At 44.3% G+C, this 20,221-nt stretch overlaps 1 protein-coding gene and 1 long non-coding RNA gene across 7 annotated transcripts in view; one reads left to right on the top strand and one right to left on the bottom strand.

Moving 5' to 3' along the window:
* The window catches only part of ZSWIM6 (zinc finger SWIM-type containing 6), a gene marked incomplete at its 5' end in the record, with an annotated part of 95,766 nt that extends 80,126 nt beyond the window's left edge, over positions 1-15,640 (bottom strand). For 2 of the 5 annotated variants that reach the window (XM_083576017.1, XM_083576018.1), the window contains 2 exons: positions 14,893-15,015; positions 15,100-15,625. In XM_083576017.1, the coding sequence (XP_083432143.1) occupies positions 14,893-15,015; positions 15,100-15,625 (649 nt within the window). Of the gene's footprint in view, positions 1-14,892 lie in introns of all 5 variants that reach the window. The other 3 variants (XM_083576019.1, XM_083576015.1, XM_083576016.1) reach the window with 3 other exon arrangements.
* Positions 15,641-15,944: 304 nt separating this feature from the next.
* Positions 15,945-20,221, top strand: part of LOC310744696 — a 47,147-nt gene continuing 42,870 nt past the window's right edge. The window contains exon 1 of one of the 2 annotated variants that reach the window (XR_014539662.1): positions 15,945-16,469. This is a non-coding gene — a long non-coding RNA (uncharacterized lncRNA). The remainder of the gene's footprint in view (positions 16,470-20,221) is intronic. The other variant, XR_014539663.1, reaches the window with a different exon arrangement.

The raw sequence follows: 20,221 nt of genomic DNA, 5'->3' as shown, positions 1-20,221 counted from the left end.
TAAATGAACAGCAAAGAATTAGTGAAACAAAAAAAGCTCTTATTGTCTAATGCTGTGGGTATGCAAAAACAGAAATTACATAGTCATATGCAAGAGCAATGCAAATACCTCAGCTCCAAGATATCCACAAACACCTCTGCTGTATAATAAGCACTAAGAAATGTCAACACTGAAAGACAGCACATATTGGCTTGAAAATGTAGCAGGCAATATTTGGTATTCTATGGACTTCATGTCACTTCAAAAGACAAGTGCTCATGCCCCAATTGTGAGGGGACAGTATTCGAGAGTCTGAGAACCAGCTTGAGCAAATTGCTGAGGTGAACCCACAAGATATGCTTCACTGTTTCAGTTCAGCATAGTAAGTGCTGTTTTCTACTGGGTGACATTTCAACACAATCCATCTGCCCACCTTCCTTCTTCTCAGTTCCATCACAAAATACCTAATAGCAAAGGTGGTCCCCTCCTACTCACCCAAGCAGTCACCATGTGTTGTGTGTTGGGGAAGGTAAGGGGTGAGCAGCAGGGTTATGAGGAACTGATGGTGTTAAGCAACTGACTACTATTTAAACTCAGATGCAAAAGTGCCAGAAGGGAACGAATGAGGCAAGATGGCTTGGCCATTTTGCTGCTGCTGGCAGTGTGAGACCCAAAAGAAACAAAAATGTCAGATGAAGCTCGGTCAGCGTCACAGCCTGCAGAGAATGATGAAGAGACTGTCACACAGGACCTCAAATGGTTTAGAGGCATACGGAATTTGCACATCTGCAAAGAAGTAACAGCACATTGAAGTACCCAACACGGTGCCTTGCAGAAATTGCTGGGCTACAGTCCCCATCAACCCTAACCACTTGCCACACCGGCTGAGGTAGATGGGAGTTGAAGCCAAACGGTTTCTAGCAGTGTTTGAAATTCCCAATGCCAGGTGCATTTTGCTGCTGGCGAGGGTCCAACTGCGACTACACGGAGATGTCTGGGTGCCAGGTTCGTGAATGACGTCTCCATTGAGCCAGCTAACTCATGTGGAGCACAAGATTCACATCTTGTGCTTCTGCACTGCTGTGTGAATTATGGACCCCTTGCTGCGCATCATCACATCAAGGAAAGTAAGTGCAGGGCTGTGTACAAATAGATTTGACTGTGCCACAGCCTTTCCACAAGCCACCCACATGGAACTCACAGACCAGTTTAAAAACCTCTGTTGTAGCCCATAGTTAATGCCATTTCCACTGTGTATGTTTCTCCTTCTTGCATACTGAGACAACTGAATCATTGTAAGAGCAAGCTACAGTCAAACAATGTAGTTGAGAACATAGAATCGTAGAATTGTAGCACTGAAAGGGACCCTGAGTGTCATCCAGTCCAACCCCCTGATGAATAGACATTCCATTGTGGCAACCATAACCTAGGTTTAAGGTGCCACCTGGCACCTAGTTTATATCTCTGAGTTTCTAACACTGGTTTCCAGATGGCAATACATTGGTTATCCCATATCTAAGCTGTAAGAGTCCCTTGTTCAGCCAGTCATGAATACATTAATTACCACCGTTGTAATTGAAACTGACCTGCCAGCCTCTTTAGTCAGCCAGCTCCAAGTTAAAGTTCATTTGCGCTGTTCTTAACACTTTAGCATCACTATACTGAAATAGCTATCTATTTTCCCGTATTACTCTGCTATAATTATTCAGCAGACCACCAGTTCTCTTTACAGACCAGACCTTTGCTCTATAGAGAAAGCAAAGCTTTGAGGGTAGGGGGAGAGAAGAAGAGGAAAGAAACATGTTTCCAGTCCCCAGACACTAGGCTCAAGTTTCTAGAAGCCTGGAATTTATCCAAACCTGCCTAAAGGACCAGCTCATTTTACCCTTTGAGCCTAAAACTAGGAAATTTTGTCAGCTGCTCTCAAGTAAACAGCTGACTGGTTTAATAGAAAATCCTTTCATGCTGACTCAAGTGAGAAACACATTTTGTTCAAGAAACTCCACTGTTATCATGGGGGAAGAGCAACAATTTAAAGTGTTCAATAAAATGAGTCAGACCTGAAATTATCCACAGTGCAGCAGCCAGCAAAAATTCCAAACTGGAGTCTGAGAGAGATTTGGGAGGTGGGGGGGAGCTTGAGCATTCAGAAAGCAACAAAGTACAGACATCAGGAAGAAGAGTTTGGATTTGGATTTGATATCCCGCTTTATCACTACCCGAAGGAGTCTCAAAGCGGCTAACATTCTCCTTTCCCCTCCTCCCCCACAACAAACACTCTGTGAGGTGAGTGGGGCTGAGAGACTTCAGAGAAGTGTGACTAGCCCAAGGTCACCCAGCAGCTGCATGTGGAGGAGCGGAGACATGAACCCAGTTCCCCAGATTACGAGTCCACCGCTCTTAACCACTACACCACACTGGCTACTAGCTTTGTGAGAACACTGAGGGCTCTTTAAGTCTGTGTTCGTGAACTTGCATTATGAACATTACCTCCTCCTCTCAGCCAGGCCTTGGCATATGAGCAATGTGTGTTAAGTTGCAAAGAGCCTAGCCCAGGCATGTCCAAAGTCCGTTTTGGGGGCCTAATCTGGCCCGCTGGTCGGTTTAATCTGACCCCTGTGGCAGTTTATTTCCTGGGGTTAAAAATCCTTTAAAAAGGTCAACAACTTTGGTTGGCGCTCTGGTTCATCAAATCTGGCCCTCTTTGAAAACAGTTTGGACACCACTGGCTAGCCCAATCCTACAACCCTTTGGCTCAGTGTTAGAAATTCAGATACATATAAATGGCTCCTTAGACCAAAACGGAATGTCTAGTTGCCATTTGGGGGCAAGACAGCTCTATATTCTTATTTTTCAAACTGTGGACTGTGACTGATTCTCAGTTAATCATCTGGCTAGTTCAGAAAAAAAAGTCACTTGATCCAGGGAAAGTCCACATATATATTGGCGTATTCCGGCCTCTTTTTCTTAATGGTGACTGTTCCTGCTCAGGCTACACAGAAAAAGCATTTTGCTTCCAGAAATTCATTCTGCTTGTGGAGATAAAATACAACTGATAAAATTCTACAGGACAGGGCATTAATGTGTGAATACAGTCCAGATCCAATGATATCTAGGCATGCACTTCCAGATAGTGATGTCAGGTGCCATCCTGGCGCCCAAGCATCTTCACTTGGTCACAAGTGGTCAAAAGCAAACTAACATGCTCAGTCAGTAGAGCATGAGACTTTTAACCTCAGGGTCGTGGATTTGGGTCCCACGTTGGGCAAAAGATTCCTGCACTGAAGAGTTGGACTAGATGACCCTGGTGGTACGTCCCAGCTCTACAGTTCTAGGATTCTATGAACCTGGGTTTGGATGTAATGCAGCAGGACACAGAGAGGAGGGCAGCAACCATAATCTTTGCTCTGGCAACCAATGTACTCTCTCACTTGCAGATATGGTTTGGCTTAATGGTACATGCAAACTGGACCAGTGTCTCTTTCAGGATTTACAGCACATTGCCTAGCTATGCATTAATGCAGGAGAAATCATTTCATAGCATCTTTGGTTTGTTAGCAGAAGGTAACCATTTTTCTTGGTAAAAACAACATTTCATAGGCAATATAGGTTAGAACAATTTTTCTACAAGAAACTGAATAATGGAGAGTTTTCAGCCTAAGACACAACAAGAATCTGTTGTGGGATCGGTGGGTTTGTTTGCTTCCAGATAAACAACACCTGAACAGCAAAGATGCCAACTGCTGAAAGTCTAATAACTTGCATTTTTGCACAGCCTTTTCTATCTGCATTCTTCTAGTCACCATGAACCGACAGCAGAAAACCGTTAACAATGTACTGATACCAATTCAGAAAGGTGTTGTTTCATGGTTAAAAACCACCTACTGCAATAGCTAAAAGCAAGTGACAGAAACATCCACATGGCAGATCTGAGTACAGTTATACACCCACACACCATATGGACAGTGTTCTCTCTGGGCACCGTCCAGCCAAAGTTAAGTATTTAACTCTTGCTAATAATAAATGGGCAGATTTAAGCATGTGCCTGACCCTCACATTGAGAGCAATGGGACTTTAAAGTGCCCAATTTGATTGGATTGTGTCATGTGTAATATCAAGGGTTAAATTGTTAAAATATCCTATTCAGAAATCAATTCCAGAAGACTGAATCATTCAACTTTGGATAGTTTGAGCTTGGACACTTCTTTCAGAACTCTGACATTTCCAACGTCAGAGCATACCAAGATAAGTTTGCCACACTCCTAAACCACTCTGACCAAATCAGGGCACTATCTACTGCCAACGGAAAGGGCGAAAGCAATCAGATAGTGCTTAACCTCAGTGCAACATCCAAATAGTTAAGAATTCACAGAACAAGCAGAAACATGCTGATGTACCCAGATCTCTAACATTTACAAAAGCATAAACCAAGAAGTAACCAAATACTGAATATGAAAGATTGCAAAAACTCCTTCTGCAACACATTATCAAGTGAATTAACTGAAAATACTGTAAGTTAAATATAAACCCCATGCCGCATAGTTTTTATTTCTTTTGAAGATAAAAAATTGTGTTTATCTAGGTTATGAAAGGGGGAAAAAAAACACCTGACCAGTCACAGTCAATGTAGTAAGCTATGAGTTTTTATTGTTTGCAATTGAAAGTACAAACATCTTTTTAAAATAAAAAAATAAAAATGTTGGGAAAATATTATAAACTGTCTCAGAAAAATGTCTTACAACTGAAAATAAATAAATAAATAAATAAATAAATAAATAAATAAATAAATAATAATAATAATAATTTATTATTTGTACCCCGCCCATCTGGCTGGGTTTCCCCAGCCACTCTGGGCGGCTTCCATAGAAACCAAAACTAATGTTAACGGCATTTGAGGGATTTTTCTAGTCCAGTTTAAAAAAAAAAAACCTACAAGAAAGCTGTCCTCTGTTAAAGGAATGTCCCCAAACAACATTATATGGTTTGTGCCAACATACTGACATTTTCTTGACCTTTCCCTGGCCATCTGCCTATGAAAAAGTGATGGGGTGTTTTACTAGTGCACAAAAATTGGCTGGATGGTGTGTACATGCTGAGCACAACTGCAAAGCCCATAAGAAGTCCCTCCTTCCCATTTTGAGCTCCAAGCTACAGAGAGCAGGTGGAGACAATTGGGGCCTGCCTTGATCCTGCAAGTATCCAGCAGGGCAAAAGAAGGATGGACATCTGCCCAGACTCCACTTCTGTTGTTTTCTGATGCCTGCATTCCAAGCTTAGCGCTGGAGAGAGGAGCAAGAGGTTTCCCTTTGAACTCGTGCTTCATTCCAGAGACTTGGCCAGGAACAAGACCTTGCCTCTTGGGGGAAGGGCTTCTGCTGACAACAAATGGTGAAACACTTACATTTCCTAAGTAATCATTCACCTAAGCCATGCTGCAGCGTCAATGGCATTTCCGGGTGGCAGGGGTGTTTCCCAGGAAGAAATATTTATAGACAATACAGATATGTTGCCCAGTACGTTTATAATGTAGCACACTGACACCATTGCTGCCTTTCCCTAAAGTGCAAGCAGTGGAAAAGCTATGACGGAGCATTTGAAACTCTTGAGTCAGGTTGGAATAGATACTGTTTGCATCTCCAGCTCCAGCATGTTATTCCTAGATCCCTGGTGAACCTGATATTGTCAGGGCCTTCTGAGAAAGCCACAACAATTTGTAGTCCTTCAGAAAATTGGCCTCAAGGACAGATAACCATCTTTCAAAACAAAGGCTACATTAAGGGGGAGGGAAAGTTTCAAGCAATTATCTTAGATCAAGGAAAGGGCTACTGCTGTTAACAAGTTCTCTGGCCCGCAGAGATTGTAGGCAATGCAACCAGTATACTTACAGTAAAAAGCTCTACAGAATAAGAAAAGAGGAACAGTTTAGCTCAGCATGAAGTTGGGTTAAGGGACTAACAGAAGCTGAGGTGATAGACTATATGGGCTTGGCAGAAATGATGAGCAGAATCCGAAACCAGGGAAGAGAAGCAGCGCAAGAAGAATGGAAAAAATTCAAGGACTATTTAAAGAAATATCACAAAGTTAATGAAAGTTAGAATGATGTTGGACTGGAAAGTAAATGGTTACTATTAGAAATGGTTAAGACAAGGAAAATAAGGAAGAATAGTCTAAATGTAAATTAAAATAAGGGAAGATTTGCTGAACAATCGATAAGAATTTGGAATACAGAAAGGGGAGGCATGAGGAAGTCGGGGAAGATAGGATATGAAATTAGGATATGAAATGATACATGTTTTTTGTTTTGTTTTTGTTTTTGTATGTTTATGTTTGTTGTATTGTGTTTATATGGAAAAATAAAAATATTTAAAAAAAAAAAAAAGGGACTAACAGAAGCTGTGTTCTTTTTTAACTAATTAAAGGTTAGTTAACCTATAAGGACCTATTCTGCCAGAGCCTGAAGCCCCAAAGCCACCAATCCATAGGGAAGGGAGTAAATGCCACTGATCAAATCTCCATCCCAGGGGAAGATGCTGTGGTTGGAACCTGTTTCAACAAATAGCAAGACAAGCTACATGTATAACCAGTCCAAGGTCTTGTGACCCAGCTTCATTCAGTATAAACTGAACCATGTAGCAGTTAAGTATTTAAGAATCTAATAATCCTACTGGGCAGGACACTACAAAAAATAGCAATAAGCTACCCTTATGACACACCAGCAAGCACTGCATAAGTGCAAGAAACATTATCTAATGTTTAAAACCCAGCTGTTTTAACATGGATCCAAGAAAACCTGACATTATCTATCTCTAGGATCACTGAAACAAAAGGAGATTGTGGCCAAAGGAAAAGGGAATGTACAACAGAATGCATGTGGCTCTGGGTCTGTGTGCTATCTCCCCCACCATGTCTTCCATAAAATCCGTTATTAATCTGACACCAATTAACAGAAGATGACTTATAAAAACAGACAGGCTGTTAAAGCAAGACAAGAGGTAGATCACCTGGCTCTTCAACACATTAATTCAGTAAATGAACTTCCAATGTATCCAATCATTGCTAACTCCAGTAGCAAGAATTTAAACTTACTGACAGGTTCTACAGCATCTTTCCAATTAATGTCAGACCTTCTCAGCCATTGCCCATACACAACTTCCAGCAATTTCAAAGCTGTCAAATGCGCTTGCTTCCAACAAGAAGCAATACTCTAAAAAAAACCTTAAGCCATCCTTTTCCAGGTGTGGTGATGCGTATCATTCCAAGGTTCTCTAATATACTTTATAGATTTAAATAACTAATGTTCATTCATACTGCACTTGTGGCTTCTTCAAAAGTGAATTCATCTTGCTTTTAGGGAAAAACATCAGTTTAGCTTGCAGCCCTAACACCAGGAGGCAAGAAGTACAGTCTTAGTAAACAGGCTTTTATAAACCAATTACACACTACAGGGACCCATTTCACAAGAGCAAGGGGAGGTAAGGGAAATTATTTCCATACAAAATCAAATCCCCACCAAGGGTTAAAGGTCTGATCCTTGATATATTCAAGATTAAGTGCCAAAAAAAGGAGGAGCAATGTGTGATATCAAACAGCCTGCCCACATGCCCACCAAATCAGCTGTGTAGGAATGGTTGACAATAAGTGTGATCACAAAACATTAGATTTCACACAGTGTATGGACATTTTAAAGTTTTTTGTAAACGAGCAAAGCGAGCATGGGTGGTAGTCCTTAGTCTGTTATGTCCACATAGCTGGGCTTAGCTACTTGTAGAGCTATAATTAAGGTACTGAGATTGGAGGCTGTGCCAAGGGCTTCAGAGAAGGGGAGAACTGGGGAAGGGGATTTAAAGGAAGTGGAAGATTACATCACCAGATCTGGAAGATAACTCTAGGTACAAAGGGAATCGCTTGAAGGAACAGGATAGCATCACTGGAAGTGCTCACTGAGAAACTTGCACTGGATTTCAAGGCAAGCAGGAAGCCAGAGCAGGGATTTGAGGAGTGTAAATGGTCCAAGAAATGAGAAAAGTGAATAATTTTGGAAGCAAAGTGCTAAGCAGAAATTAGAGGACCAAGATAGCAGAAAGCCAGAGGAAGATTGTAAAATGCCAAGATCTTTTTTTGAAACTGATTGGACAATTGCTTCTGCCACCACCAGCAAAACCTGGGTGAGAAAGCCCTGCTCTGTGAGAAACTAATCATTTGCTCAATTTGGCTTCTTTTCCAGGCTGGCCCTATTTTCCTACAAGTCCCAGAGTTTCAGGGTAGCAGCTGTAACATCTGATGCCTGGTGTGGAACTGTAGATACCTTTGCCACTCCCTAGTGTCAAAGGTATCTACAGTTCCTAGAAGTCAACACAGCCTGCTCCATCTGGACTGCCTTTCACCCACAGGACCAACCACCATCAGCTGTCTTACAGGAAAGATCCCAAGAAAGCAAAGGAGGCAGACGAAGAAGACATTCAGAGCCACACTGACTTCTCCTGCCACAGGGGCACCTACTACCCAGCTCCACTGTGGGATAGATCCTGAAGACTTGTTGTATATTGAGGCTACTGATTGTGAACATTTTTTAGTAGTCATTGATCACGATAGTTGCAATCTGGCTAGAATGACTTCTAACCTGAAAGGCAAGATATAAACAACTGTAGTAGTAACAACAATAAGAGGAGGGAACTTTGCTACTTGCATGCTGGTTGCATTTAATTAAAAACTATTGTCGCACATAAGCATTCTAAATCAGTTACTGTGCTAAAGATGGATTGGGTTAGCATTGCTATCCATTTGATATGCATCTCAAGTTGCTAAGTTTCCCCCTTCCAAATCAGATCCAGAAAATTAGAGGGTCAAGTACACCCACTTCCCTCGGCTATGTGCCAGCACAACACAAGTGTTGCATCGCTCCAACACCCAAGTTGTTCTTGGCATGAAAACTGGATTAACTGGCAGGTGAAATTCTAACCAGCCCACCCCCTAGAAGCATTTTAAGTTGTGCAATGTAAAGTGGGTTACCCATCATCAGCAGTCTGCTGATTTCATCGATGTTCAGGGTGGGGTTTTTATGCAGGTGCTACTTAGTGCCAAAAATATGCACCATGTGCGCACAGTCACCAGGCAGACAGCTGAAATTGCACGGAACATTGTTATTTCCTCACTTTTATGCAAAGTTAACTTGTTCTTGTTTCAACTACATTTTGACTCCGAGTACCAGCCCACCATATACCCATCTTAGTTTCAATAGTTCCTTGATGGACTTTCAACAGATAGGAATATATCAGCATCATCAGCCAATGCCACAACTGGGCCAGAGTTCAGGAACAGTTACATGCTACAAAACTTAATCAGCAACCTGATTAACAAGCCAGTTAAGACTAGGTGTTGGGATTTAAGAAAATTTAGGGCGGGTTTGCACAGGAACCTTGAGAACTAGCCTCAGGTGTAAATGAGCCTTCTGTTAGTTAGTCTGACAGCTGGTAGAGTCAGAGAGCTCTGTTTCAGCCCTCACCGTAGCACTGCTACAGCACTGCTTGCATATCTAGGCAACAACAGAGAGGCAATAAAATCACTGCCACATCACCTTGGTGTGAGAAGGCAAGCAGTGGCACTGCTGAACCCTACCCTCCATATGACTGTAGCAACCACAGCTGTTAATGCCAACCAGAACATGCAGTTCTCAGTTCATAGGCTTATGTGAAAACTGACCCGCGGTTTCACTGACTTGAACTCAGACTAGTTTAGAAATTATAAGCATAAACTTCAGGAACATGTGTAGCAATGTGCAGAGTGGAAGCGTTTGCTTATAAAACCCAAAGCATGGAAAGTAATTTACTATGATGACAACATAACAAATGTGTGGGGGGGGGGAGTTATATAAGGTCTTATTGGAAGTGGAATTATTCCTCACCCCTGAGATCAGAACACAGGCAGAAAGAATACTTATGCCAATCCCTGAGAAAAACAAATTGAGTTGTTTTCTCGGCTTTAAAGTAGGGACTGGCATTTGGAGCACAGGCAGGAGACACATGGAGAACGGCAAGGCTCAGGGAGGGAGTGGAAATGTGCCTGGGAAATGCTGCAGCAGAACCTGCCCTGCTGTAAGCTCCAGCCACACTTCATTCTGACAGTTTCAGAAACATGCAGGGCTCCAGCAAACCATGATGCAACTGTGGCATGGCTCCAATAGCAGAGCTGCAGCTGGGGCTGACATGACATAGCCTACAGTTCTGCAGAAGCAAGAAATCCAGCACAGAAATAAATAAATGCTGAGGAGCAAAAGGTAGATAGTCATTAACTGAAATAGCCAAGATAGAAATGTAAGACACAATGTAATTGTAGTGGCAGTCTGAAAACAATTACTGATAGCAGAGCTTAAACACTGAAAATACAATTTTATTATTATGATTATTAAAATACAAAAACCAAACATGAATGCGTCAGAAATATTAAGACCTGCTATCCCACACATATGTAAAGCTGCTCAAAGGTCCACAAATGCAGATAACTGCTTGGTGTTCTAAATAAATCCTGATGGATGTCCCATCCATTAATGCATTTCAAAGTATTCATATTCATGGGAAACAGATCAGAAAGGAAAAACAACCATTTGTTCCATTTGTAAATTAATGGATGTTCCACATGGGCTGGATCTTTACTAGGGAATGGCATATTCCCTATTATTCGATATGACTAGCAGAAACGTCACACTCCTCTCCCTATGAACAACTGTAATTGCTGCAAAGCTGCACAATTCTGCTGATACTAGACCTGCACTTTAATGTATGACCACTAAAAGTTAATATGAATGTTAGCTCACTTAAAATTGCTGTTGTAATTCTTTTACAGAAACTAACCAAATTTTTTCCCACTGAAGGATGCTTATTTACCAAACCCATGTTTCTGATAAATGAGTATTTGTGTTTTCCTTCCTGAAAATTAATGCTAAGGGATTAAAAAAAACCAACAACCCCAGTTGCTGCTTTCAGATAATACAATATGCAACCATGGTTACAAAAGATGTGTGTCTGTATTAATAATAGTAAGTAATAGCGTATTCCCATATGGACATGACTTTCATTGCCCTATATTCATGAAGAAGTGAGGCAGAATTTTATAGTATTTGTGTATTTCCTTTATATGGTGGCATACTGTCTAAAGCACTGGTCTTTATAGCTCTGAGAAATTCTGAGGTAGTAGGTTTGGCAACAATTTATTGTTTGAGAAAGAGTTTACAAGAGATTTATGAGTTAAGAGTGTGAAATCTGATGTAATAATCAAATGTAATAGGTTCTCTGTGTTATACATAATTCTAACTTCTTAAGAAACTGGGTGAAGTGGCAAACACATGTAAAACTATTTCATCATGACCAATGGTTTCGGCATGAGGTTTTCCCAAAACAGAGGTTGTACAGACATTTAGAATAACATATGCGGGCTTACACAAGAAATAGGGCTCACAGGTCAGCAATACCTGGCTTTGCATATGAAACATTCAGGTTCAATCCCTAGCATCTGCAGGTACACAGCTGGGTAAAGACATATGCCTGAAACGCTGTACATCATCTGTGTAGACAGTATACAGTTAAACGGATCAATGCTCCAAAATGGTATTAAGGCGGTTTCCTATATTCACCACGGTGCATTCACAGATTTCAGAAGATATATCATGGAAAAGGTTGAATGACTTACACAAGCATAGCCAGCAAATCTAAGCTCTTCATTATCAATAGGATGCAAGTCGGCATTCATAGATACCTTGCCCAGACCATACCATTTTGCAACATTTCAGAATGCTTTCACTGAATTTGAAATGTGTGGATAAAATGCACACTATAGACGTAAAGTCTGGAGATTACAAAAAGATGATTGCTGAAATCCGCAAAGCCACTCATTGCACAGTGCTATACTTACCCCACCTTTCAACCAATCAGCCCCCAGGGGAACTTGCAACAAAAGCAAAGGAGGCTAGGACATAAAATGCTAACCGTGCATTATAAAGTCAGTTCACAAAGCCAATTATCTCAAATCCATTCACAAAAATCTAGTGCAACATGGGAGGAGGACAATTCACAATGTCCTACCTATCTCAGAGGCTTATTCACTGGCTGTTTCTGCGCTGTGTAAAATCCTTTTTACACAAATCTTAATGAGCCCAACATTTGCTGTAGGAAAATATTTGAGATTTGGAAAACTTCAGCATCTGTTATGCTCGTCGCTCACCACACCCCATATAGAGTCACATTTTAACATTGCTGTGAAATGCAAATTTTCCATACATTAATAGCCTGGATGGTTTCCAAAAGGATCATGTCAGGAAGAAATGAAAGTGTGTGTCCAGTGTGTAAAGCGTTTACTGCATTTTTATTTAAGTGTTCCAGAAGCAGCAGAGGACACAAGTTCTATTTATGCATATTTTCCTCTGTTCACATTGACCTTTGCCAACATCACTCAAGGGCCCTCCCCTTTTTGAAGCAGCACAAGTTATTTTCCCCCCTCCCTTCAGGAGTTCTCAATGAGGCCTCTTCTAAGTGCTGAAAGCAAGCAAAAGCTAAGCCCATGCTGGGTGTCTGTCTCCTGGAGAAGATTGCATCTTTTATTTATCACCCCTTGGCTTTATTTTCACAGTGAATTCCTAGCTTAACTGTAATCAGCCAAAAAAACCCTCCCTATGTGCACTCCTGTCATTCCTCATCCCTTGCAAGTGGAGTCAAGCAGAGGCAAAAACAAGCTCTTGGCAATGCCAGCCAAACCAGAAGAGACGCAGCTCTGGTGGTGCCACCAGGAAAAAGAGAGATGCCTCAAACCCTTACTAAAAAGACAGATCCAGAAGTCTGAGGAATGTTAATTAGAACTTAGAGGAGTGCCCAAAGCTAAATCATTTGCAGGGAAAAGAGAATGGCACCACACACTCGTCCACAGGCATGACTACATTAAAATTTGAATTGCTAGACATGTCCACATCTTTAAACATCACCAGTAAAAGGTGATCTTGTGGAGGAGGAACTATGATGTTGAGCTTTGCGGGTTTCAGCACACTTTAAAAAGAAAGAAAAAAAGACACTCCATCCATGTTCAAAAGCCAGCAGGCAAAGGGTGAAGAAACACACACACCCCAAACTCGCAGCTGGAATTTAAATTTCTTGAGAGAGGAAGCTGAGCAAAACTGAGCAGATGAAAAACTAAGCTGTGCGGCTTTAAAATCTCCAGATCTCCTTCCCCTTTGTCAGATCCTTGCTGTTTTGCAGGCAGTGAAAAGCAATGAAAGAGACTCTTTTGTTTGGTTCCCCCTTTTCATTGAGCAACACACCAACACAGAGAGAGCGCTGAAAAGGACACAAACATGAAAATGAGCGAGGTGCCAGGTCCTCCCTCCAAGGGGAATTTCCTGAAGGCATTGGTGATGTGCAGCCAAAACATAACCCTCTTTAAAAACGCAACAAAAAGATTCAGCTCCACTGAGAACCTCACCCTGAGCAGGAAGTTTTAAAAAGGAAATAAACCACACATCTGCCTGTTTCTCCAAGCAGAGATTTTGGAGCCAGAAAGGAGAAATGGGTAAAACCAGACATGGAAACCCAGCACCCCCCCCCTTTCATGACAGAAGTAATCCCTTGCCACCCTCCCACTCGAGATGGATGGAATGGTGAAGCAGAACCACCTCCAGTGCCCTTTGATTCAAAGAAGGGAGGAGTTAAATGCAATGAATGGAAACTCTCCACCACAGAGAATCAGGATCAGTATAAACAGGGGAGAAGAGGATTATTTCATAGAAAAATCAGCATTTCCTCCCATCAAGAAAAGGAGACGGAAAAACCCTGCTATATCCTGAAGCTATTTGGCAGCATTTGAAGATGGTTCTGCCTTCCTGCACAGCATTCCCCCTAGGCAGGCAGCCAGCTCTCTTCTCTCCCTCCCCCCCCAGACAGACCTCCTTTCAGTCCCAGTTTCATCAGCAATCTGACAGCTTTACGACCCAATGACCTACCCCCAGTGCCACCAATAACAAAATCTAGGAGGATGGGGACATGCAGACTGGCCACATGAGCATCCAAGAAGTCTGTGCAAAGCCAGTGGGAGATTCCATCTCCTTCTCAATTGCCACTGTCCTAGAAATGTCTTTGTTTAGCGATAAGGAGGTATTCCTGTTCCCTTTCCCCCCCCCCCGCACTTTCCCCGGGGGCTCCCTCTGCTGATTCACTTCCATTCGCACTCCCTGATGCTTCGGGTCGAGGTTGGGGGGGGGGGAGAGGACAAGGGAAAAGAGAAATAAAACAGACAGGAGCATCTCTCTTACTATGTTTCAGGGTATTTAGATCACACAGACAGCAGAAGCTGGAAAGAGGGGGCAGCGAGGGAGGGGACGAGTTACTAGTGCTGGATTATACTGTTCTGGGATAATCCTGGGTATGTTTTTTCCTAGGGGGAGGGAGCCCAAGGAAATCCTGCGGGGGTGAGGAGACTGCCTGGAGGCAAAAGCGGAATAACGATTAAACAGGACAGCTTAACAGTAGGAGACTTAAAAGGAGAGAAAGAGAAAAGGCTAGCGAAGGTTAGCGACATGTGTGCCAGGGAGAGGAAGCTGCGGGGATGGACTTAGACTCTTAGGGTGCTAGGTTAGAGAGGCGAGCGGGGAGGAGGAGTTTAACGTCTAGAAAAAGAAAAATGTGTCTTTAACTAGGGGAGGCAGGTGCGGTGGGAGAAAGAGCTTGGGAGTATCAGACGGGGAGGGAGCAAGGACGGCATGACTGCACAGGTGGATAAGCGGGGGGGGGGGTCATGTTTGGAGAATGTGGGAGGAGAAGAGAACGTGACCCAAAACCCAGTGACTGGAAAGGAAGGGGGTGGAAAAGAGAGGAAACAAGCCCTCGCCCTCCCCGTCGGTCCCACCCCACCCTGCCCCCCAACGACTGAGTGACTCACCGACTTGCAGGACGTTGTCGACGCAGCCGCCGTCGAGCAGAGCAATGCCCCTGCGGAAGGGCAGCCGGTTCTCGTCGCCAGCGGCGTCCGCTGCTCCTCCGCCGCCGGGCGCGGTGCTGCCGCCTCCGCCACCGCCGCCGCCTCCTCCTCCGGCGCCTCCTCCCCCGCTGTTGTTGTTGGATGCGGCGGTCGCGGCCGAGGCGGTGCCCCCCGCGGTGCCCGTGGACCCGACGGCGTTAGATCCCCCGCCGGGCGCGGCGGCTGCGGGGTTGCTGGCGGCGGCGTCCTCGGCAGCGGCGCCGGTGTTGAAGGAGGAGTACATGCAGATCTCCCTCTCGCTGCGGGGGAAGGACCAGTAGACGATGCGGCGCTGCACGGGCTCCGGGATGCGCTCAAAGCGCTCCTCCACCCGCTGGAACGGCCACTTCTCCGCCACCCGCCGCGCCGCGATGTCCAGCAGCGACTCCGGGCTCTGCGTCTTGCCCAACGGCAGCACCCCCAGCGCGGCATAGGCGGCGGCCAGGGCAGGGGGGAAAGCGGCGGCGGCCGACGAAGCGGCGGCCACCGCGGCCGACGAAGGCCCCGCCATGCAGAGCGACCCGCCGCCGCCCACGCCGCCCAGGCCGCCTTCGACGCCGCCGCCCGCTCGCTGGCCCGGCCTGCACCCGACGCCGTAGCCGGGTCTGCAACAGAGGCGCTTGGCGGGGGGAGGGAGCTGACCGCGCTCCGCCATGATCGCGCCGCTTCTAAACAGACAGCGGAAGTGGCTGTACTCTATAAACGGCACCAGGAGCGCTGCGAGAGGCTGCCGGAGCGCGGGGCCCCGCCCCTCAGGTCCATATTTGGGCATAGGTGGGCGGCGCCCATCCGCCCGGCCCTCGGAGAAAGGGGCGGGGAGGGGTGGGGCTATGCAAAAGCCAGAGGCCACAAACATAAATAGAACGGGCCCGGCGGCCGTGTGCTCGACGCGTCAGCTGTGACGGGGAGGCGGCGTTGTTCAAACGTGGGAGGGCGGGGCCGGGGAGGGGAGAGCCGAGGGCAGTTCGGGGAAGGGACGGAGTCGCGCACGCATACACACACACACACACGCACACACCCGATCTTGTCTCCGCCGCATGGAGGAGGGGGGCCGGCCTTCTGACGCGTCGGCACCCAATGCCAGCCCACCTCGCGCGCGGTGGGAAAAGGGGGCGGGGCTCGCCGGACCCCTCTGTGGCAACATTTACGGAAGGGAAGGCGGGTGAGGGGTGTGGCCGCCGCCGCGCGGCTCCTCCACCCGGTCATCCTTCCTCTGAGCTCAGCAGGAAAAGTCATTGAGAGGGAGGCGGGATAAACAAAAACCAAAAGTGGGAGGAGGAGGAGGGGAGCGAAAGCGGCAAGGCTCGCGCGGCTGGAGAAATACGGTAGCAGCAAGCAAGCGGCCGTTGGGTCGCCTCACGCGCCCGGCCGCTTCTTAACGGTCGCGTCGCTGCCCTCGGGCCAGACAGACAGACAGTGCGCCTTTGAGGCATCCTCATGCTCTCTTCGCTGCTCGTCTGAGGGGAAGATGAAGACCAAAAGCAAAGCGGCGGCGATGGGTTAGTCGGACAGCCTCACTGCGGGAAGTGGGAAACACATTTACGTTGCGCTTTTTAATTTTAAAAAGTGTGTGTTGGGGGGGGTGATATGGAAGGGGGCGGGTTAAACCTTTATAAAATTGTCGGTGCCAGCAAGGCGCTTTTTTCACGCTTTTTAGCGCCTCCCTGAGGTAGGTCGACTAATTGGGGGGCGGTCGAATGGATTAAGTTTGCTGGGCAAACTTGGGAAAGGAGGTTCTCCTCACGCTGCGCGGCCTTCCCGTGTTTATTTTGTGAAATAAACTTTTAAAATTTGTTTTTGAACGTTTTGATTGCTCTTACTTAATAATCCTACTGTATATATTTTTTTGTAAACCGCTCTGAAGTTTTTTTATGCAATCAGGCGGTATATATAATTTTTAGTAAACAAAAAACAGGTGGACAGGCTGTGTGCTTCGATTAAGCGCTCCCTGACAACAGGATTGCAGGTGTGGGTGAAGCTCCTACATATTGATAAATTCTGGCGACTTTTCTAATCCTACACACACCTGTTATAAGGGCATAAGGATTTCAGGACGGCTAACACTCTGCAGGTAACATGAGCAGGAGGAAAGCAATGCTTACTTGTAATTCTGAAATTAGGTTTCTACACACACCCCTCCTTCTTTCTTCTTCTCGCTCGATTTGCTGGAGCTGAGTTTGTAGGGTCAGGCACCCTGAACATTGTAGTCCCGAATCATGCCATAGGAAATGATTCATTTTCACTTTGAAAGTGAAAAATTGGGATTGCAAGACTGAATACATAACCCACAACACATAAAGGGGACAAGGGTTCTCACTTAGTTCAGTTCTTTTACATTCTGGAAGTATTTTTCTCTGCCATATGGGAAAGCTTTCAAATATGCAGACCCGCCAGCAGCCTAGATACACACTTTAATTTAGCTTTCATCAACTTTGTATGCTGTAGATGTTTAGAATTACAACTCCCATCCTCCATTATTAAACATGATGATGGTAACTGTAAATCAAATGAGGATGCCAGACCCCACAAAATGACCACCCAGAGATTAGTGGATGAGGAGGACAGCAGCAAAGAGACTTAATGTCAGCACCTCAGCCAGGCCTGTCAGACCCCACTGGGAGTGGTCTCTCGCACCCTTTATTCTTTTCGTTTTTAAAAATGTTATAGTTAGGGCTAGCCAACTAGAATTGTAGAGTTGGGAGGGACTCTGAGGATCATCTAGTCCAATCCTCTGCAATGCAGGAATAAGCAGTTGTCCCATATGGGTTTCAAACCTGCAACCTTGGTGTTATCAGCATCACATTCTACCCAACTGAGCTATCTAGGCAGAGGGTGGCATTTCAGCTTGGCTAATACGAATGGTTCAATTGGTAATTTTGGTCCCTGATTTAATGGACTTACCAATGCTTAAGTAAAACTGCAGTCGTATCCCCACTTTGTTGTTGTTGTTTAGTCGTTTAGTCGTGTCCGACTCTTCGTGACCCCATGGACCAGAGCACACCAGGCACTTCTGTCTTCCACTGCCTCCCGCAGTTTAGTCAAACTCATGCTGGTAGCTTCGAGAACACTATCCAACCATCTAGTCCTCTGTCGTTCCCTTCTCCTTGTGCCCTCCATCTTTCCCAATATCAGGGTCTTTTCCAGGGAGTCTTCTCATGAGGTGGCCAAAGTACTGGAGTCTCAGCTTCAGGATCTGTCCTTCCAGTGAGCGCTCAGGGCTGATTTCCTTAAGAATGGATAGGTATCCCCACTTACCTTGGAGTAAGTCCCACTGAATTGAGTGGAACTTACTTCTAAGTACATACGGTTAGGACTGTGCTATCAGTCATTATTTGCACAAATACCAGCTTTGTGAGTATAGCCTCCAGCCATTCATCTGTATCCTGGCACTCTGCCATTAGCTTGTCTCTGTTGCTCTTCTATGAAGAGGTGACTTCTATGAAAAATAAGGTGTCATAAGAGTTATGTTGAGGCATGGGCAAAGGTGGGTTTACTGTCTAAAACTATGGGATGTGTTTTGGAATGATGGTACTTAGAGATTTTATTAAGTTTTGGAATATTTACTGTTTTTCAGCAGTGTATTTCAGAGTATTACTTGTTGACACTTTAGAATAAGTAGTGAGAATATGTATATGTATTTGCATGTGTTAGCAAGCTGACTCTGTAAATCAGTGCTGGCCAAACCTGGCCCTCCAGCTGTTTTGGGACTACAGCTCCCATCATCCCTAGCTAACAGGACCAGTGGTCAGGGATGATGGGCATTGTAGTCCCAAAACATCTGGTGGGCCAAGTCTGGCCACCACTGCTGTAAATAGATTAGAATTGGCAACTTTTAACACTTGGCCTGGTGGTTCTGTGAAAGTGGTATGAGCAGTTGAAAAACTTTTCACCAGTGGTAGATCAGAGTAGATACAAAATAGACAAAGCAGATACAAAATAGTGAGATTTTCTCTATTTGCTGAACAATTAGGTCAGATGCACAGTAGTTTTCTTACAGAAAGCTACCAAATCTCAGCTACACTATATGAGCCTGAGACCGTTTTGTCTTCTCCCCCACACCTCAGTAGTGCACAGCTGCTATAAAATTGTCCCATACTTCCTTTCCCTTTTGTATGTCACATCTATAAGGATAAATATGGTAAATGTTGTTTGACATGTCATTTGCACATGCCTATCTTGTTGTGGCTTCTCTGCAAAATGTGAAGAGCTCTGCCAACTTTAAGCAGAAAGCCCTGCTTGCATTGCATGAGAAAAATATATTTTACACTACTAGAGTGGGATGCTGCACACACTCATAGTCCATTCCTATGCCTGGAACAGACAATAACTGGTGGTGGGCTCTTCTTCACTGGAGGTATTTAAACAGATGCTGGAGGGTAATGTGTCACGAATGCTGTAGTTGCATGCTGCATTGCAGATCCTACACTGAGCAGGAAACTGGACTAGATGACCTCTGAGGTTTCTTCCAGCTATTATTCTATGCCAGTATGAGGGCTGTGATGGTAGGAGGGAAATAGAAAGGAATTTTTAAGGCATGAGTAGTAGTATTAACATTTCTTTGATGTATACCATTAGTCACAGAGTTTACTATACCGTTACCTTTCTTTGTTAGAGCAGCGTAGGTTGCAAATATCAGTATATCTTCTTCTGTTGCTTAGAGAAAAAGTCTGCCATACAGAAACAGAAGCAAGAATAGTATATATGTTTTTGTTTTGGCCGAGAATATTTAAACTGATGTAGTAAGTGGGACATATGAAGAGAAAATGTTGGAGACAATTCACAGCTCCTTAAGTTTTTGTATATTATTCTGAAAGAAAAGTGAATCTTAATCTCATTTTATTAAGAATAAAAATGAAAAAAGAATTGTTAGGTTTAGATTTAAGTACTTCTTTGAACTGTTTTAAAAGAAGAGTATATTTCAGAAATAACATTTTGTTCTATTATTCTGTTGGGAAACATTAGTAATTTAAATATTTCCACTCAAACCTAGCAGTTCAGTATTTCTGATAGAATGAGGAAGAGGTCACTTTAAACGTATTCTCAGCAAAAAAACCTTTTAAGGGAGTAATCTGGCTGAGGTTCATGTAAAACTTAAATCTTATATATTGGTTTGAATTCATTATCTGGAATGGAAATTTGTAGATCTTAACACAATAACTTGATCAATATCTGTTTTCTAACAGACATAGAAATAACCGGTGGTCAGATAGCAGTATAAATTGTCCTAGGTGGTATTAAAAGTTTGTTCTTT

The sequence above is a fragment of the Podarcis filfolensis genome, assembly GCF_964270895.1.
Source record: "Podarcis filfolensis genome assembly, chromosome: 11".
NCBI classification, from domain to species: domain Eukaryota; kingdom Metazoa; phylum Chordata; class Lepidosauria; order Squamata; family Lacertidae; genus Podarcis; species Podarcis filfolensis.
The sequence above is the reverse complement of the archived record's forward strand: the minus strand, read 5'-3'. Positions and strand labels throughout refer to the sequence as shown.